This window comes from Hippopotamus amphibius, chromosome 6 (genome assembly GCF_030028045.1).
Source record: "Hippopotamus amphibius kiboko isolate mHipAmp2 chromosome 6, mHipAmp2.hap2, whole genome shotgun sequence".
NCBI classification, from domain to species: Eukaryota; Metazoa; Chordata; class Mammalia; order Artiodactyla; family Hippopotamidae; genus Hippopotamus; species Hippopotamus amphibius.
The window spans coordinates 8,470,418-8,488,149 of record NC_080191.1 but is presented as its reverse complement, the minus strand read 5'-3'; the positions used below and the strand labels follow the sequence as shown (position 1 = coordinate 8,488,149).

The window sequence follows — 17,732 nt, the reverse complement described above, 5'->3', positions numbered from 1 at the left end:
TCATGCTCTTACCTTACCCTTTTAATCCTCATTACATTTTAGTTTTGTACTATATGATTAATGCTCACCACCAGTACTTCTGTCAGGATCCCTCTTGTAATCTGGCTGAATGAAACTCATTCTGCAGTCACTGATTCCTCAGTAAGGACTCAAGACAGCACTATTCCCCAAAGTTTTACACATTGATAACTCTGTGTACCCTTTAGAATTCAAATTCAGTTTGACTGGATATAAAGCCCCCAACTCACATTTCATTTCCTTGAGCATCACAATTGTATTACTCTGTTTTCTTCTGGCATAAGAATGTGATGATAATGTACTTTTCTTTCCCTTATAAATCACTTGCTGTTTTTGCCTACCTGCCCAAAGAGTGTTTTTCTTTAATATCTAATAACGTATCTAATAACATATCTAAAATATGTTTAGTGTTGGTTGTTCTGGTTCAATATTGTTGGGTAGCTATGTGTTCTTTCAGTAAGTAGTTTCAAGTTTTTAAACATATTTTTACTTGAGGTATAAATATGTAATAAAATGCATGTATTTTAGAAGTCTGGTTTGATGCATTTTGACAGTTGGGTATAGTTGTGTAACCACCACCCAAAACAAAATATCAGATCCTTTTTTATTTCAGGAAAGTTTTCTTTCCTGAATTAAGCCTTAGTATTTGTTCCACTGTAAGTCTTAGTCTTAGTACTGTTAAGTCTTGGTATTTGTTCCATTGTAAGTCTTAGTCTTAGTACTGTAAGTCTTGGTATTTGTTCCATTCTCTTGCACTGGTTTAATTCCTTGGGGATACTTATCATCTGTATGCTGGATCTTCTCTTTCTATCTTTATCATGTTCCTGTAAATCCTTTTTATCTGCCATCTCTTTTGGTTTAAAAAGAATTTCCTCCTTTGTTATTTGGTCTTGTGTTCCTTCTAATTTGTTCATTTCTGAAATTTTCTTTTATTGTTAATTCTTTTCTTCAGTTCTGTAACCTCATGTCTAAGGTTTTCTAATTTTGATTTATGAATTCTTTCCTGTCACATATCATTTTCTTCATATCTTTTAGCTTGTTTTGAAATTACAGTTTTGATCTGTTCTGTAAGCTTTCTTTCTAGGGTACTTTCATTATCTGTAGCAATGTGACTACGTTCCTTTTTTTTTTTTTTCAAATAATCATGAAAATTTCTGCTGTTTTCTAATGCGACTTTATTTTTATGTAAAATTAGTCTTCCTCAATGTTTAGAAGGAGGTGTGGCTTTAGAAGGAAGGTAGTTTTCCTAACTTCACAAACTCTGGCCTGTGCTGTTTTCATACATTGTTCAGCTATGTGGCAGCTTGCTTTCCAAGCTTTCCTGGCTCCGTTCCCTTTCCCTCTTTATCCCTGTTGTCCTGATACCTGCATAATTTTGACTCTGTTCCCAGCACTTCTTCCCCAGTGTGGGCCTGTCCTGGAAGAGAGGCCTTTCAGATCAGTTTTGAGCGTTCACAGAGGTTAGACTGCTCTAGCCTCCTCAAGCCTTACGAGGGGCCCCATGCACTCACCTGCTGTTGCCTTTTGCGGGCTTCTGTATTCTCAGCTCCACTAGATGCCCCGCTTTCTCTCATACACATGCTGATACCATGTGGATTTTGTGGTTGTTGGTAGTTTGTCCTCACCTGTTTATATTTGGAATTCATGTAGATACCTTGTCACCTAGTTTTGTTGTGTTATCTGTGGATCTATAGTTTTCCTATCTAATTTTTTTGTCTGTTGTTATACTGGGATTTCAAAAAATTTTAAAACTCTCCCACCACCACTACCACCTTCCCAGGATCCCCACAGCAGTCTTAGTAGAGTCATTATCAAGGTTCCAATTCTAAGCATGAGCATGCAGAGCACAAGCCTTAAAAACAGAAATTCCCTGGGATTTCCCTGGTGGTCCAGTGGTTAGAACCCTGTGCTTCTATAGTAGGGGGCATGGGTTCCATCCCCGGTTGGGAAACTAAGATCCCACATGCCTTGCGGTGCGGCATAGAACAGAATAGAATAGAATAGAATAGAATAGAATAGAATAGAATAGAATAGAGACTTCCCTGGTGGCGCAGTGGTTAAGAATCTGCCTGCCAATGCAGGGGACATGGGTTCGAGCCCTACCCCAGGAAGATACCATATGCCACGGAGCAACTAAGCCCGTGAGCCACAACTATTGGGCCCATGTGCCACAACTACTGAAGCCCACGCACCTACAGCCTGTGCTCCACAACAAGAGAAGCCACCACAACAAGGAGCCCACGCATCACAATGAAGAGTAGCCCCTGCTTGCTGCAACAAAGAGAATGTCCATGTGCAGCAATGAAGACCCAACACAGCCAATAAAAAAATAAATAAATAAATCCAATAAATAAATAAATTTTAAAAAAAACCTAAAAAAAAAGAATAGAATAGAATAAAATCCCTTCTACCGTTACAATCCTAATTCTAGAAACTTATCCTAAAGAAATAATATAATAAGGTTGGGACTTCCTTGGTGGTCCAGTGGCTAAGACTATGCGCTCCCAATGGAAGGGGCCCGGATCTCATCCCTGGTCAGGGAACTAGATCCCATATGCCGCAACTAAAGATTCTGCACGGGGCAAGGAAGATCCCACGTGCTGCAACTAAGACCTGGCACAGCCAAGTAAATAAATGTTAAATATATATATAACTAGGCAATAAAAAATTGCATACACAAAGCTGTTCTGAACTGGACTGGCCTTCCCACCTTATCCCATTTTTAACTCCTACTTTTAGTATGTGTCCTTGTAGTGTGTTACCCCAAATTCTGTCTTATTTAGGGTTGTGAAATTGTCCAGTCCTGTTAAATCTGAGTACTCAATTAAAATATGACTGACAGGGACTTCCCTGGTGGTGCAGTAGTTAAGACTCTGCGCTCCCAATGCAGGGGACCCAGGTTCGATCCCAGGTCAGAGAACTAGATCCCACATGCACGCCGAGCCCGCCTGCCACAACTAAGACCCAGAGCGACCAAATAAATAAATGAATAAATATTTTTTAAAATATATGACATAAAATTTAAAGATATATACCTTCAAATGTTGGTCCATAAATTGACTCTCCACCATCTCCTTTTCCAGCAACTATATCTGAAAAATAGCAATAAACAAACATGAAAATTCTTAGACTAAAAAAGAGGATACAGTAATGGCAGGGAAAAAACACTTTAAATTATTATTCCACTTATAACAATAACTAGAGTAAGTTACCTAATTGTTCAGTATCTATACCGTGAAAATATTTCTGTAATGATTTCACTTGTATTTTGTAAGTACTTTTACATTCATGATCCCATTTTCCCCTCCTAACTCTGAAGTAGGTTAAATTTAATGCAAAACCTTTGAAATGATCAATTATTAAATTATAATTCTGGTCACAATGTAAAGAGAACGTGTTCATATAAATTCTTATTTCACAAGTTATTCCATAGTCCATCCTGCTTTTCAGAAAAATGGAAAGATTAAGCTGAGAGAATGAAATAGGAACAGTAATGTCTTTTTAACACAAGAATAAAAATAGCTGCTCTGAAAAGAATTAATGTTCACATTTTTATTCTTTGGAACCCTATAGTGATAACTCATCTATCTGCTGTTTTAGAAATGAAATTTCCTTTGCAATGTAACGAGGTTTTTTAAAATGGTGTTTATAGGGCCTGTTTCACATTATATGCATTATATGCATATTTTGGCTTAGGCAATGATCTTACGATAAAAATCCTCCATGCACCAGTTCCTTTTTTTTTTATCAGTCCACAGCTACAAGGGAAGCAAAGCTAACTCTAGTGAAACTAGAGGTCTCCGAGGTCTGTGTTCTCCCCATCACCCCTCTTTCCTCCCTTCAGCTCTCTAGACCGCCCTCCTTGCATCGTGTGCAATAAATCACTATTGAAGGACTGTGCCATTCAAACTCAGTATGAGCGCTTTATCTATAATAAAGAAAAAGCTGTTTTAAAGAAATCTGATACAATAGCAAGCATGTGGAGAGAACTTATGCAGGACAGGGGCACACAGCATTTAAATTATACCGTTCATAAAGCTGGTTCAGAAGTTAACTGATAAACCTTAAGTCTCCAACCTACTTTGCCTGATTCTGCCCGCCCGCCCCCCACGCCCCCAATTAGTTCACCCCACAGTCCAGGGCTGTTCTCAGGAGCCTGCTGCAATAGCCACAGGCTAAATCTGGGTTTGGCAAGTTGAATGTCCTCTAGCATCAATCCCTTCAGGTCCCAGAGTTTGCTTTGCTCAGGCAAATCTGCCCAGCTGATTCCCCTCCCCTGCTAACTTATGTAAACACCAGTGACATCCCCTTGCCCTTGCTCTCCGGCTCTTGCCATTACTCTTGCCCTTTGCTTCAGATCTCCCAGGTGAATACCGTATACTGACACCATTTCAATCAGTATTTAATATTTTTTGTGGCCATAATCCACCCCCTTGAATTCAGCTTTGGATATCTGGTATTTCTAAACTTCTGATAACAAACTGAGCGATGCAGAATAGCAGTTAAAGGTAAACTTTAAAGTCAGATGATTTTTATTTCAATCTTGATATTGGTTATCTTTTCCAAGACTGCTTGCCCATCTGTATAGACAGGGATGATGGGCAGTGCCTCCCAGGTAGTTCTGAGAGTTCAGCGTAACCATGCAGGGAGAGCACATGCTGTGGTGCCCGGCAGAGTGTCACGCTCCTTCATCAGTGGCCGTTCTTGCTGTGCAGCATCACTCACTTGTGGACAGCATCCTCTCATTATCATCTCCACCATCATCCTGATGAGACCATGATGATGATAAAATGTATGAAACTGTATCTCAAGAGATCCTTCTAAAGGAAGTAGGCCTTGCGGGAGCCACAAAGAGGATCCTGCCAAAGTGGCTTAATAACTTGGTATCTTCATTAACTTCATACTTTAGAAATGAACAGAATGTATGTTTCCTGTTTAACTATCTGTTCATTCATTCATTCATTCTTTTAACAAACTTTTAAAAAGCATCTACCAGGCACTGTTCTCCAACCTGAGGATGTAACAGTGAACAAAAGAGATAAAAATGTCTGCCCTCATGGAACTTATTTTCTAGTGAAAAGAAACACAATAAATCAGTTAACAAAGAAATATTCATAGTATGTCCAGTGGTGAAAAGTACTAGGAAGAAAAATAAAGCTGGGTAAGGGGATAGGAGAGCAGCAGAGAAGGGGGTGAGGAGAGGTATGTGGAGAGGAAGGTGGCAGTTTTTGAATAGGGTGGTCAGGTAAGTCTCTGTTGAGATAAACTCTTAGCAAAAATCAGAAACAGATCAGGGGGTGATGCAAGCGGATACATGGAGGAATAGCTGGGTGTAGATATCTCAGGCCAAAGAAACAACAAAAGACGTGAGGGCACACATATGCTTGATGTGCAAAGGAAGAGCAAGAAGCCCAATGTGTGGAGCAGAGGGAGCAAGAGGGAGGGGTCAGAAGATGAGATGCGGCTGGCAAAGGAAGAAGGCTGTGTAGGGCCTGTTGGTCCCAAAGAGTAAGCAATAGGGCCTGAAAGCATCCTAAGGCACAACACCAAACCACAGCTAGCTCCTGTACTCCAAAATTCTACTCATGGCCCCGTGGGATGCTGACATCTGAAGGAAGAGAATACTTACAAAGCTTGGCACTTTCAGTATACCATGTCGTTGAATCCACACCACATCTTGTGATATGATAATTATCTGCATTTTTATGATTAAGAAACTGATTCAGAGATGACAAGTGGCTTATCCAGTATGCTACAACTTGTATGTATCAGTCTGGATCTGAATCTAGTAACCAGAATTTTTTTTCCAAACTGTCCAAACATCCCTGCCTTGTGATCTGAAAACATGACCTGAGACCTATGCACTTACTATTGGGAAATTTTACTTCAAATAAATAGACAAATAACATGGCCAACTTTTCCCAAATCTTGCTCTGGGGCTCATAGGGGTAAGGGGAGGTCTAGCCAAAAGCAAAACAAAAAAGAACACAGCATCTGGAAGCCTGACACATCAGAGTGAACACTGAACTAAGCATCAGGAGATGCTGACATGGATCCTCTCGAGGACTGTTTCATACTAACAAAAAATGGAAAAGTCTAAATGTTCACCAATGGGAATTAAATTGGCATAGCAGTATGATGAAAAATTAGGCAGATCCTAAAAATTTTAGGTGTTTCTATATGTTGACATATGAAGATGAATACTATATATATTAAGTGGAAAAATAATTAGGTTAGAAAACTATTGGTGACATCTCATCTTGGAGAAACTGAGGAAAAATAGCTTATCTGTTATTACATTATTATTACAAGATATTTGGATTAAATCTACATTTTTCTCCACAGCAATCTCAGAATGTTCCAGATTGTAGAAAAATAATGAAGCATTATTAACTTAAGCCCTTGCATATTTCATCAAGTTCAAGCAGATCTCCTTCCACACTAAACCAATTATTTTTAAATTGCTGCCTGATTGCTCCCTATGGGATCGCTCCTAAAAGGCCTCCAAAATTTAATTTTCTGCTGCTAATCAGGCACCTAGTCCCTGTAAAGCCAAAGGACTGACCTGAAAAGAAAGCAGAGACGGAGACCAAAATGCTTTGGATCTTACTTCAGTTGTAACAAGGTAACATCTTTGGTGAGAAATAAGCTGGTTTTCATTTATTCTGTTTTCAAATTCCCACCTTTAGTATGTTTCCTAAAAGCACTGTATTTCTCTACATACTCTTTTTTTTTTTTTTTCAGGTGAGTATTTAAAATTATCTTTTGGTTAAAAGAATGTTATCCTACTTTGTTTTATCACTTTTTAATCTGGAATATTCCTGGTAACACACTTTAGATTTGTTTATTTTAAAAATTAGGGAATTTTTTTAAAGAGTATGAATATCCTAATTCATCATTTCGCCATACAAAACATCCTCTAAGTATGTACATAACATCTAATATTAAATATATCTAATTCTACATGAATTTCACAAAGGCAGATAAACAAAAGTTTGGACATTCTGATTTGGTGCTGCAACTAAGTTGTATTTAAGGTTGTAAACTCACCTCCTCCTTGTACCCAACCATTTCGTACCACTCGATGAAAAATGGAACCTGTGTAATGTAGCTTGATGCCACTTTGGGAAAACCCTGCTTTTCCTGTACACAAGATCTGAAAATTTTTACATGTTTTGGGACATGTATCACAATATAGCTAAAAATAAAGATAAAAGGTTTCAAAGTTTAAACACTCAACATTTTGACAGAGGGTCTCACCCTCCCCCCGCCCCAACTTATTACAAAACAACCACCAAAAACCTCTTACCTCAAAAATCAATCTTCCAATTGGATAAAAATCAATAGAAACGTCCAAGAATACAAAATCATGCTATTAAAATTGGGGAGAAGAAGGTAATGCAAGTCAGTGTTTTCAAAGAAGGTTTTTAGAAATGACCAAAAATACAACAGAATAATGTTTTCAGTGATAAAATGATTGACAGCATTAACCATAGATAATGTAACAGCAAAATTAAAAGAATGACTTAAAGAAGTTTGTTTCATTTTATTATACCAAACTTTTACAACCTAAATAACACGCTTTTTAAAACCCTTCAGTAGTAAAGCTCTGACTCACATTAACCTATCATACAAGACTGAGAGCACATGGCCTAGATATCCACCACATAGCAAACTGGGTGTGGGGAAAAAACACTGGTCAGTCCCATTGGGAAAAGTAGCAGACTTCCCAGCAGACTTCTTTTCTTTCCTGAATAAATCTGGGAAAAGATCCAACGTGAGCCCATGAACTTGGTTACCACGTGTCCTGGATTTTCAGAGACTATACAGATTAGCTAAGCAGAGCCAGGCCACAGTCCTTCTGAGCGGGAAAATAAGCCTACTGTATGCATAGGAGGTACCATACCAGCGGTAGGGAAGAGAGCATGCTGTGCTTTTGAGTTATTTCATTCATGACCACATACTCCCAGATGCCCCCAGCTCTTGTTTTCAATTGCCATCCTTTCCGGTAGAGACAACTAATATTTGTGAGCCCTTGTCTAGCCCTACAAAGAGGCATCCAAAGTAAAAACACCATTTTCCATCACAGTAGCATTCATGTAGGGAGCAGAACGCATCTGATGGAATACATTTCAACGCTTAGGCACCATTCTTATACATAAAAATGCTGCCTGATTTAACAAGTACATAATTTGCCCTGCCCTATTTCTTAAGAATCTAGGAGGCATAAATGAAATCACTTTTAGATGTATCATTATCATTATTTTATGTCACTCTAAGCTTTTTTTTTTTAATTAAAAGACTTGAAATAGTATTGTAACATCTGGCATCCAGGAATGAAGTATTATATCCATACTAATTATAATTAGTTTGTGCCTCTCAGCTTCTGTACAAGTTGTTAATTATAAAAGAAATTATAATTTTAGAATAAGAGGCATAATATAGTAAACTTCATGGGTTTAGGAGGAAGGAGAGGACATTGGAAGTCATGACTGACTTCTGAAGTGAGTGAGTCCATTCAGGCATTATTAAATTTCTCTGGGCATCAATATATTATATTTATGTGGTTATCAAGAGTAGATAATTCTAAAAATCCTAATGAAAAGATAGCAAGTGACTGACAAGATGATGTCACCAAGCAGCCACACCTAAATTGTCTACTACATCATTCCAAACCAGAAGTAAATAAGTCTCTGGGTTTTACTCAGCATGGAAAATCTAGCCTCTGTGCAAAAAATCCAAGGATTTTCTCTGGAATCTGGGTCCTCTCTCCTCACTGCCACTAATTAATTCAGGCTGTCACTGTTTCTAGCTCACAGTACTATAACAGCTTTCCAAATGGCTGCCCTGCCACCAAGCTTTCCCCACTCCACCCTGTTTGGTCACAGCCCTAAATTTTTTTCCAAGACACCAAAGAAGATTATGTCATACTCTTGATGAAAAGTTCTGTTGGCTTGCTTCCTTCTGGATAAAATCTAACTCCCTGGTTAGGAGTGGACAGTAAGTTCAATCTTTCTTTAATGGGTCTCGTTTTGGGGTTCGTTTGTTTTTTGTTTTTTTAAACATCTAAGCACATTTCCTCACAGGGTTGCACCAGCCTCTGCAGAACCTCCTCTCTTTCCCTGCCACGTGAGAGCCAGGGTGTGGGCATATAACCCAGGCTCAACTAGTCAGGTGCTTCTGCATGGGGCCTTAGATGTCTAGGGAGTGACAGAGACCCCAGGAGAGCTGAGAAGTTATGCTCAGTGAAGGTGCCAGTGCAAGCCTGGGGCCAGCGGGCACCATGTAGCATCCTGGCTGCACGTTACTGGGGCGTGACTCTGGCCATGTTTTCCTACTGCCAGGTCTCCCTTGGTTCCTGTCTGCTTTTCAAAGCTAGTTTTCCAGCCTTCCTGTCAATTGTGAGGTTACCCAACATTCTTTCAATACATACTTTTTCTCCTTAAGCTAATCAGAACAGCTTGGTACTGTTGGCACCAAGAATCCTGACTGATATTCTAATTTTCCCAGCCTCGTTTCCTGTTAATTCTGGCCTCCCTGCTGTCCTCGGCCATTCCCAGAGTACACCATGTACTTCTAGACTCCTATCCCTTTGGGAATGAACTGTTATAAATGTTAAATTCCTCCCCACACCCTAGAGTTTCAAGCATTTTCCAAGTGCATTGTTTATTCAATAAAATATTCACTGAGCATCTCCTATGTTTCAGATTCTGTTCAAGGCAGAGGTTGAACAAGGGTGAACAAGAAAAGGTCTTCACCTTCGCACAACTCAGGTCCTGGCACTAGGTCTTCATGTAGGCACAGGCCACCGTGGGCACGAAATGATTTTCAGCATGTGGTAGCTATTGCTACAAGCCTTCTGAGCAAAACTACAGACTTTTACCTCTGTTGCCATTTCACCCTGATGTCTGTCTCTTGCTCTCTGGACTGCAAGCTTCATGACTGTCCTCTGCCATTGGAAACCTCCCCAATGCCATAGCTCGTCTAGTCCTGCTCTCGCCAGCTATGTGCCATGTTTTAAAATGTCACCTTTCTTCTCAAACTTTCCATTCTCTTAGTACAGTAGTTCTCACTTGTGTTAGAAAGTATTAATGAAAATATTTCATGCTAAATGTGAATGAACGAAGGATAGGCTTGACCTTCTCTGAGGGGGGAGGGCTTAATATTTTTAAATAGATGACAGTTAATGCATATAAGCTTCTAGCGAGGAGTGGAAATGTTTGAACAGGGATGCTCCTCTCCCTGTGCTGTCTGCCTGCTGGGAGATAGGCTTGCTTTACAAGCCACCAAACCAAACTCTGCCATATTATAATCCTTTGCAGTTGGATAATAAGGTCATTGAGAACTGAACCTAGTCTCCTACGCTTTTATATTCCTTTTGCTAGGTTATCAGTAATTAATGCTCAGTCAATATAAATGCTCAAAGATTCCACTATTTTCCTGTAAAAAATTAGTGTAACTTGCCTTGGTGTCTCTCAAGAATTTGGCAGAATAATCCACAGTAAGTGCTTCATAAAGTGCAGGAGGCTTAAAATCAACTATATCCCACACTTTGTGGGCCCATTTCTGAAGATCAAGTGCATCACCCAGGAGCTGATCGTTAATAAAACACATCACATAGGACGAATATTCCCAGATTTCATTCTTAAGTTCCTGTAAAGTAAAAGGACCAAAAAAAAAAAGAAAAAGTAAAAGAAAAAAAAATGGGAGGTAGGGGTAGGGGTAGGGGGGAACCTTACTAAACCCATAAGCCAGAGCTTGGATCAACCCTAAGACTGAATCTTTAAAAAACAGATTTTTTTGCCATCTTTCAGAATTTTGCTCTCAAAGGGAATTTAAGAACATTTTCAAGACTGTGATGGTGCTGAAGTCAAAGAATGACCTAAAAGTCATTTTTAAAATGGTACGATCTTAGAATATAGATGGTAATCTGGTAATAGAAGTCTGTATGCATAGCACACTTGTTACATGTATATTAATTTGAAAATAGCATGCAGTCCTCTAGCTTCATTTCTGAAGTACCTTTTACTGTCTGCATACTTGGTTAGGGGTCCTAAGTAAGACAGTGGTTTTCAATGGGAAGGATGGAAAGAACACTTTGTTGATGGAGGGAAATCAGACCAAGTGAGGAAATGCCTCCTGGGGGCCAGGAGGGGTTTCCGGGGCACACCAGGGGCCGTGAGGAAGAGAACTCACCTTCCTTTTTTTTTTTTTAAGTTATTTGTTTATTTATTTATTTATGGCTGCCTTGGGTCTTTGTTGCTGCGAGTGGGCTTTCTCTAATCATGGCGAGCAAGGGCTCCTCTCTGTTGCAGTGCTTGGGCTTCTCAATGTGGTGGCTTCTCTTGTGGTAGAGCACAGGCTGTAGGCTCATGGACTCATTAGTTGTGGCTTGAGGGCTCTAGAGCTCAGGCTCAGTAGTTGTGGCACAGGGGCTTAGCTGCTCCGAGGCATGTGGGATCTTCCCAGACCAGGGCTCCAACCCGTGTCCCCTGCAGTGGCAGGCAGATTCTTAACCACTGTGCCACCAGGGAAGTCCCAGAACTCACCTTCCTTAACACTTGTTTTAATTTAATTTTTTTCAACTCAAGTAATTTATTTATTTTTTTGCCACACAGCGTGCGGGATCTTCGTTCCCCAACCAGGGGTAGAACCCGTGCCTCCTGCAGTGGAAGCACAGAGTCTTAGCCACTGGACCGCCAGGGAAGTCCCTCCTTAATGCTGTTAAGTCCTAAACCCCTCAGAATGAAGTGCGCTGGTGTTTTCATCCACACAACACTGACCAGCCTCCTACACCTCAGTGTGTGGCCACTGGGTAATGTCACTTCTGAGGAAATCTGGTTTAGTATTACCCAGTGCCAGTCCTGGCAAAACCATGCATCATCTGGGACAGCTGTTCTCCCGTTACAGCGGGCAGTCAGAATTACAGTTTCCTGAGCCCCATCCGAAGTTTCTGACTCTGGGATGGGGCCTGAGAATTTGCATTTCTAACAGCATCCCAGGAGATGCTTCTGCGGCTGGTCTGGAGACTGCACTTGGAGAAACACGGGTTTGGGGAACCATGTGCCTTCCGCTGCCAGTGTGCTGCATTATCGTCTCCTCTCTCAGGAGGAGCTCATGTCAGATTCCTCACTTCCTAAACTTGTTCATGCTGAACTGTCAATCACTGAGCCTATGGGTCAGTACTCCCTGGAATGTTTAAATTCATCAGGGTTCTCACATTTTATGGGACACAAAACTTTAAAAATGGGAGGAAAAGTTTAACTGTGGATATTTTAGCTGGGTAGGAGAAAGGCAGTAGCAGGTATACTTTATTCGAAGATTATATGCCTTGTCTGGTGTCTTCTATACCCTCATCGCGTGCCTCAAGATAGCAGGCTGCACCCGATGGCTTCTAGGGCTTTCTGGCACTAAGATGTATGATGCCTTCTTTTCTGGAGGGGGGAAAAAGGCCTTCCCAAAGGCTCTGAAGCCATCCCTCAGGGTTGACATTACATTCTGCTGAAGCATAAGGCCAGCCCAGACTAACCTCAAATGTGCTAAGAAGCACTATGTATAAGACAACTACGTATAAGACAATGCTTATGTAGAAGGAGAACAAAAAACTGGCCTGAAGAGGAAGAAGAGGTTAAGGTAGCAAGTATCCAGGAGATGAGGGTAGGGGATGGAAGAAAGGAAAGACAGGAGTAAAGGATATGTGGGAAGAAGCAGCAGTGATGACCTATGAAGCCTTATTCAGGCCCCATGAGAAAAACAGGAAGAGAACACAAAACATCTCAAGGTCAGCAACCCAGGCTGACAAGGATCAGAAACTGCAGAATGGAATCCACACCAATCTTTCAGAGTACGGTGGGAATACAGAAGAGGAATGGGTGCAAACCACAAAGCATGAAATCATGGCTCTCCTGTAGGTGGAGAGCACGATACAACAGGCAGTTTAGGAAGTTTGGTGATAAAAATTAAGAAAAACATATTGTTTTACATTAGGGTGCCCAAGTGTCTGGGTTTGCTTAGGACCATTCCAGCGTTAGCACTGAAATTTGTACATCCCAGCAAACCCCTCAGATCCAAGCAAACCAGGACCATTGGTCACCCTAGTTGTTGTAATGATTAGAGTTAATATTCATAGAAGTCATTAGAATAGCGCCTGGCGTACAATAAACACCATAGGTAAGTGTTTGTTATGGTTCTGTTTGAATTACAATGAAAATGTACTATGGCTGTGGAAATGGTATGAGACTTAACAAATGGTATTATTGACTCAGTCTTGCACCGTTCATGTGATGGAGTAGCGAGTGAAGTGATCTCACAAAGCAACACTCTCTGCATAATAATCACAGGACATCCTTGTGAATCAAGCACAGTACAATCAAAACTGCTCTGGGGGGCTCCCCTGGTGGCGCAGTGGTTAAGAATCTGCCTGCCAATGCAGGGGACATGGGTTCGATCCCTGGTCCAGGACGATCACACGTGCCATGGGTTCAATCCCTGGTCTGGGAAGATCCCACATGCCGTGGAGCAACTAAACCCATGCACCACAACTACTGAGCCTGTGCTCTAGAGCCTGCAAGCCACAGCTACTGAGCCCGTGTGCCACAACTACTGAACCCCACACACCTAGAGCCCACCATGCTCTACAACGAGAAGCCACCGCAATGAGAAGCCCGCACACCGCAACAAAGAGTAGCCCCTGCTCGCCGCAACTAGAAAAAGCCTGCACACAGCAACAAAGACCCAATGCAGCCAATAAATAAATAAATAAATAAATAAAAGCTGCTCTGGTCAGGGAAAATGGGATCTCATCAGCCACTGAGAGATGGGGTCGGGCAGGGAAACAAGGACTGAGACTCCCTACAGGACTGTGCCAGGGGTGATAAGCAGGAGGTGTATCTATTCCAGTCTGCCCCCCAACATGCGCTATATCTGAGCCAGGATGCCACCTTAGAATCCTTTATATCACATGTTTCAGGCAGCACGACCAATTAATCAGGGTTGGCACCCAAGAGGAAACCAATCTGCTGTCCCTGGATAAGCTCTGCCAGCCCTAGGGTCTGGGGTTCTCCAAGGGTGCTGTTCTCCAAGGGTACTGTCAGGAGAAGGAAGCTTCCCTTAGGACATGGCTACCCTGTGGGAAGCTGGTGCCTACCGTCAGAGCTCCCCTGGGCAACAGCCCTACATGCTCCTCTGCTGTGTCTGTGCTGGACACCACCGAAACCTCCCATAGTTGGGGCCAAAAAGAGTGCCAAGCCGCAGTAACCTGCGTGCCAAGGTGTCACAGGAAGCATAAGTGGTATTCAGGGAAAGAGGGGTAGGCCATCAGCAGGAGCAAATAGCAGCATTGAGAGTTTAAAACTTACCTTTATCATGTGCCTTCCAAAAGAAAATCCTGTAAATGTTTGACTTTTTCTTAAAATCAGCTTGGTAAAATGACTGAAATAATTTAGGAAAAGTGCATAATTTAGAGAAATAAAATCTAGTTGTATTAAAATTACTGCTTCACTTTTTCCAAAGCAATGCATGGGTAAATCATTTAGGCAAAACTTCGCTCATTTCCCACACCCCAAATATCCTTTACCCTTTTTTTCTCCTGCAGATATTGATCCCATGTAAATTCTTGAACAGGAACTATTATAGGATCTTCAAATTTGGATGGATAATTATTCTTCAGACTCTAGGTTTCAAAATAGAATAATTATTTTAGAGTAAGTTCTCTTTTAAAGTAGAAACCATTCCCCCCAATTTTTATGGGGTCTTCAGGAAGTTTTATGCAACATACACCCAAGCCACACAGTCTGGCTTAGGTGCCCCTTGCCAGCTCCCAAAGACCCCTGTGCTTACCTCCAGTAAGCCCCTCCCCAGGCCACATTAATTGGTGTCTCATCTGAAGAGAATAAGCTCCTTGAGGGCAAAGACTATGTCTTCGTTTGCCACTGGCCTCAATATCTGGTACATAGTGGACCATCCACACATAGCAAATGAACAAGTGAGTTTATGCCAATAGTTTTGTGATCTGCCAAGTTCTTTTAGGACCAGTTTTCCCCTAAATTAAACTCTTACTAAACCTCAGGGATCTGTGGACACTTTTAACTAAAATAAAGAAATGTTATTGCTTTAATTCACTGACATATGGAGAATGACCAAAAAAGATATTGTTGTAGTTACACCCCTTGGGAAAAAGAGAAGTACGTATTAAATATGTTTTGGTCTAAGATACTGAGCATGTATTGACAACGTATTTTGTTTTGTCTGTATGAATCAGAGAAAATTCTTACTAGTTAACAACATTGGTCAAAAAAAAAAAAAGTTTGGGGTCCTGTTACGTTACACGTTGCCTCCTCCTAAAGCAAGAGAGGCAGTTGAGGCGATAACAGTTAGGCATCACTTTTCTGAGTAGATCTGAGGAGTAAATGGACCAACAGGGAAAAGTGTCAGCTGGCCGCTTCTGCTGTGATCTAAGGGGACACTGGCTTGGCACGCTTCATCAAGGGTGGATAGTGCGAGGGGAAGAAAGCCAGGATGTGAGTAGTACCCTGCCTTGGGACCAGGGATAGCAGAAGAGGGCAATAGAAACCTGGCCGTTTCCTTCTTAGACGGCGTTACCCAACCAACAGCTGATGTGTCCTTTTTCTCAGTTCGAGTGTCTGTGCTCTGTCTGAGGCAATTGTGCAGGATGACTGCTGTTTCTGAGGGACCGCCTGGAATAACTAATAAGCCCAGTAGTTTTCAAATGCAGCATACTTAATCATACTTTCTTCATAATTTATTCTAGAATGGACTACATTATGTAATACTCACTCTTTATAAATCTAAATCTTTCAGTTGATTAGGCATCAGGGATTGCTCCCAAGTGATCATGTTGGGAATATATTCAAGGAGTCTTTATTAACATAGAACTAGCTGAAAAAATAAAATAAAATAAAATGAAAAAAAAAAAAAAAAAGAACTAGCTGAATTTACATTGATATATTTTCATATTCAAATGGAGCTACAATAGGCAAAAGCTTAAGAAAGTGAAAACTAACATTATTACTATAATAAAGACATTGTTTTCTTGACTTAGTGTCCTCTGCAACAGGAGTTGGCAAGCTGTGGCCAGCAGGCCAAATCTGGACCACTGCCTGTTTTTGTTAGACTTGAGAACTAAAAATAATTTTTAGATTTTTAAACAGTTGAAAAAGAATCACAAGAAGAATCATTTCATGTCATACGAAATTACATGCAAGTCCAATTTCAGTGTCAGTAATAAGTTTTATTGGAAAACCATCATTCATTTACACACTGTCTGTGGCTGCTTTTGCACAAGGACAGAGTTGAGTAGTGGTGACTGAGAACCTATGGCTCCAAAGGCCTAATAATTTTATCTATGGACTTTACAGAAGAAAATTTGCCAACATCTTCTCTACAGCCTGGAGAAAACGTGCTTTCAGAAAAGGAACTAAGAAAAACAAGAGAAAAAGTCCCTCAAACTCATGAAATACAGCGTGGGCTAAAAAACTTTGCTAACCCTATCAGCCCAGCTAACACAGTCCATAATTTCTACTTCTTTTAATGATCCATGTATCATTTTCACGGACTTCTTATCACTTGTTCTCTTCATCTTGATGTAAACTTTACCTATTTCACAAATTAGTCACTATTTCCTGATGTGATTTAAATCCAAACTGTAACTCAGTGGACTTGGAGCAGCCAAGAAGTTAGGAATTTCTTAAGATTTCTTCTAGTGTCATAAGATTTCGCGTCAAGTATCCAGCTGCATACTTTGGGAGATACAAACATGAATAAGGCATTGTTCTGGAGGCTAGTGGGGTTTTGAATGAGAGAAGCTTGGCATAATGTTACAACAGCATTTCTGGAGCAAACCCCAAAGAAGTGCTGAATTTTACGTTTCAATATTTCATACACTTCTGCATTTCTCCTGCATTTGGGTTATAGGAGTGCTGCAGCATTATGGACCTGGCCAAATTCTTCCAGTTACTTAAAGTGTTTTTCGTTTTACATTGTTCTGCATGTTTACAAAGAAACATCTGGATTCTCCAAAACAGGTGTAGGTCAGTTGTTAAGAAATCCCTTAAGCACCTAATTCAACTGGAATGCAGTGACTGCTATAGAAAATTTAAAGAAAAAACAGCAACAAAAAACCCTCCGCGAATGAATAGTTTTCAAAAATCACCCGGGGAAGGAGTTTGTAAAAAATTAACTGGTTATATGGTAACATTTTTTTTTTCACAGAGTTTTAAAATCTATAATTTCAATTAAGAAGTAATGTGGGATAAAACGTGTTACTGTCGAGGTAGGAATCACCTTTACTCCCAACAAGGTTCTGAAGGATTCCTTCGCTCGCATCTACCTTTAAAGGCAGCCCCTCTCTGAGTGGAACACCATCCAGACACAGCCCACCCCGGCCGGGACAGCAGCTGCCTGAGCCTCGACCCTCCCCACCAGGAGGCGCAAGACCCGGAAGCGGGACGCGCCGCCCGCACTCGTGCCTTCTTCGCGGTTACCTCAGCGGTGCTCTTGGCAATTTGAAAGCTGGAGCTTTTGAAGAGCCCCACCACCTTCACCTGCAGCGGCTGCTCGGGCGGCGTCTGCGAGCTGCACGGGGACGACTGCTGCTGGCTCGCCATGGCTGCGCGCGAGGACTCCTCGGGTCACAAACACAGCGCGTCGTCAGGGCAACCTCGCGGCCCCGCCCCCGCCGCTCGCCAGGAGGCGGG

At 41.2% G+C, this 17,732-nt stretch overlaps 1 protein-coding gene across 1 annotated transcript in view; it reads right to left on the bottom strand.

Moving 5' to 3' along the window:
* PPIL6 (peptidylprolyl isomerase like 6) overlaps positions 1 to 17,732 on the bottom strand; it is a 33,992-nt gene that overhangs the window by 15,208 nt on the left and 1,052 nt on the right. The window contains exons 2-7 of the mRNA XM_057737694.1: positions 17,520 to 17,660; positions 14,594 to 14,689; positions 10,483 to 10,671; positions 7,328 to 7,390; positions 7,069 to 7,216; positions 3,054 to 3,110 (exon numbers count right to left, since the gene is read on the bottom strand). Of these exons, the coding sequence (XP_057593677.1) occupies positions 3,054 to 3,110; positions 7,069 to 7,216; positions 7,328 to 7,390; positions 10,483 to 10,671; positions 14,594 to 14,689; positions 17,520 to 17,642 (676 nt within the window). The 5' untranslated portion in view covers positions 17,643 to 17,660. The remainder of the gene's footprint in view (positions 1 to 3,053; positions 3,111 to 7,068; positions 7,217 to 7,327; positions 7,391 to 10,482; positions 10,672 to 14,593; positions 14,690 to 17,519; positions 17,661 to 17,732) is intronic.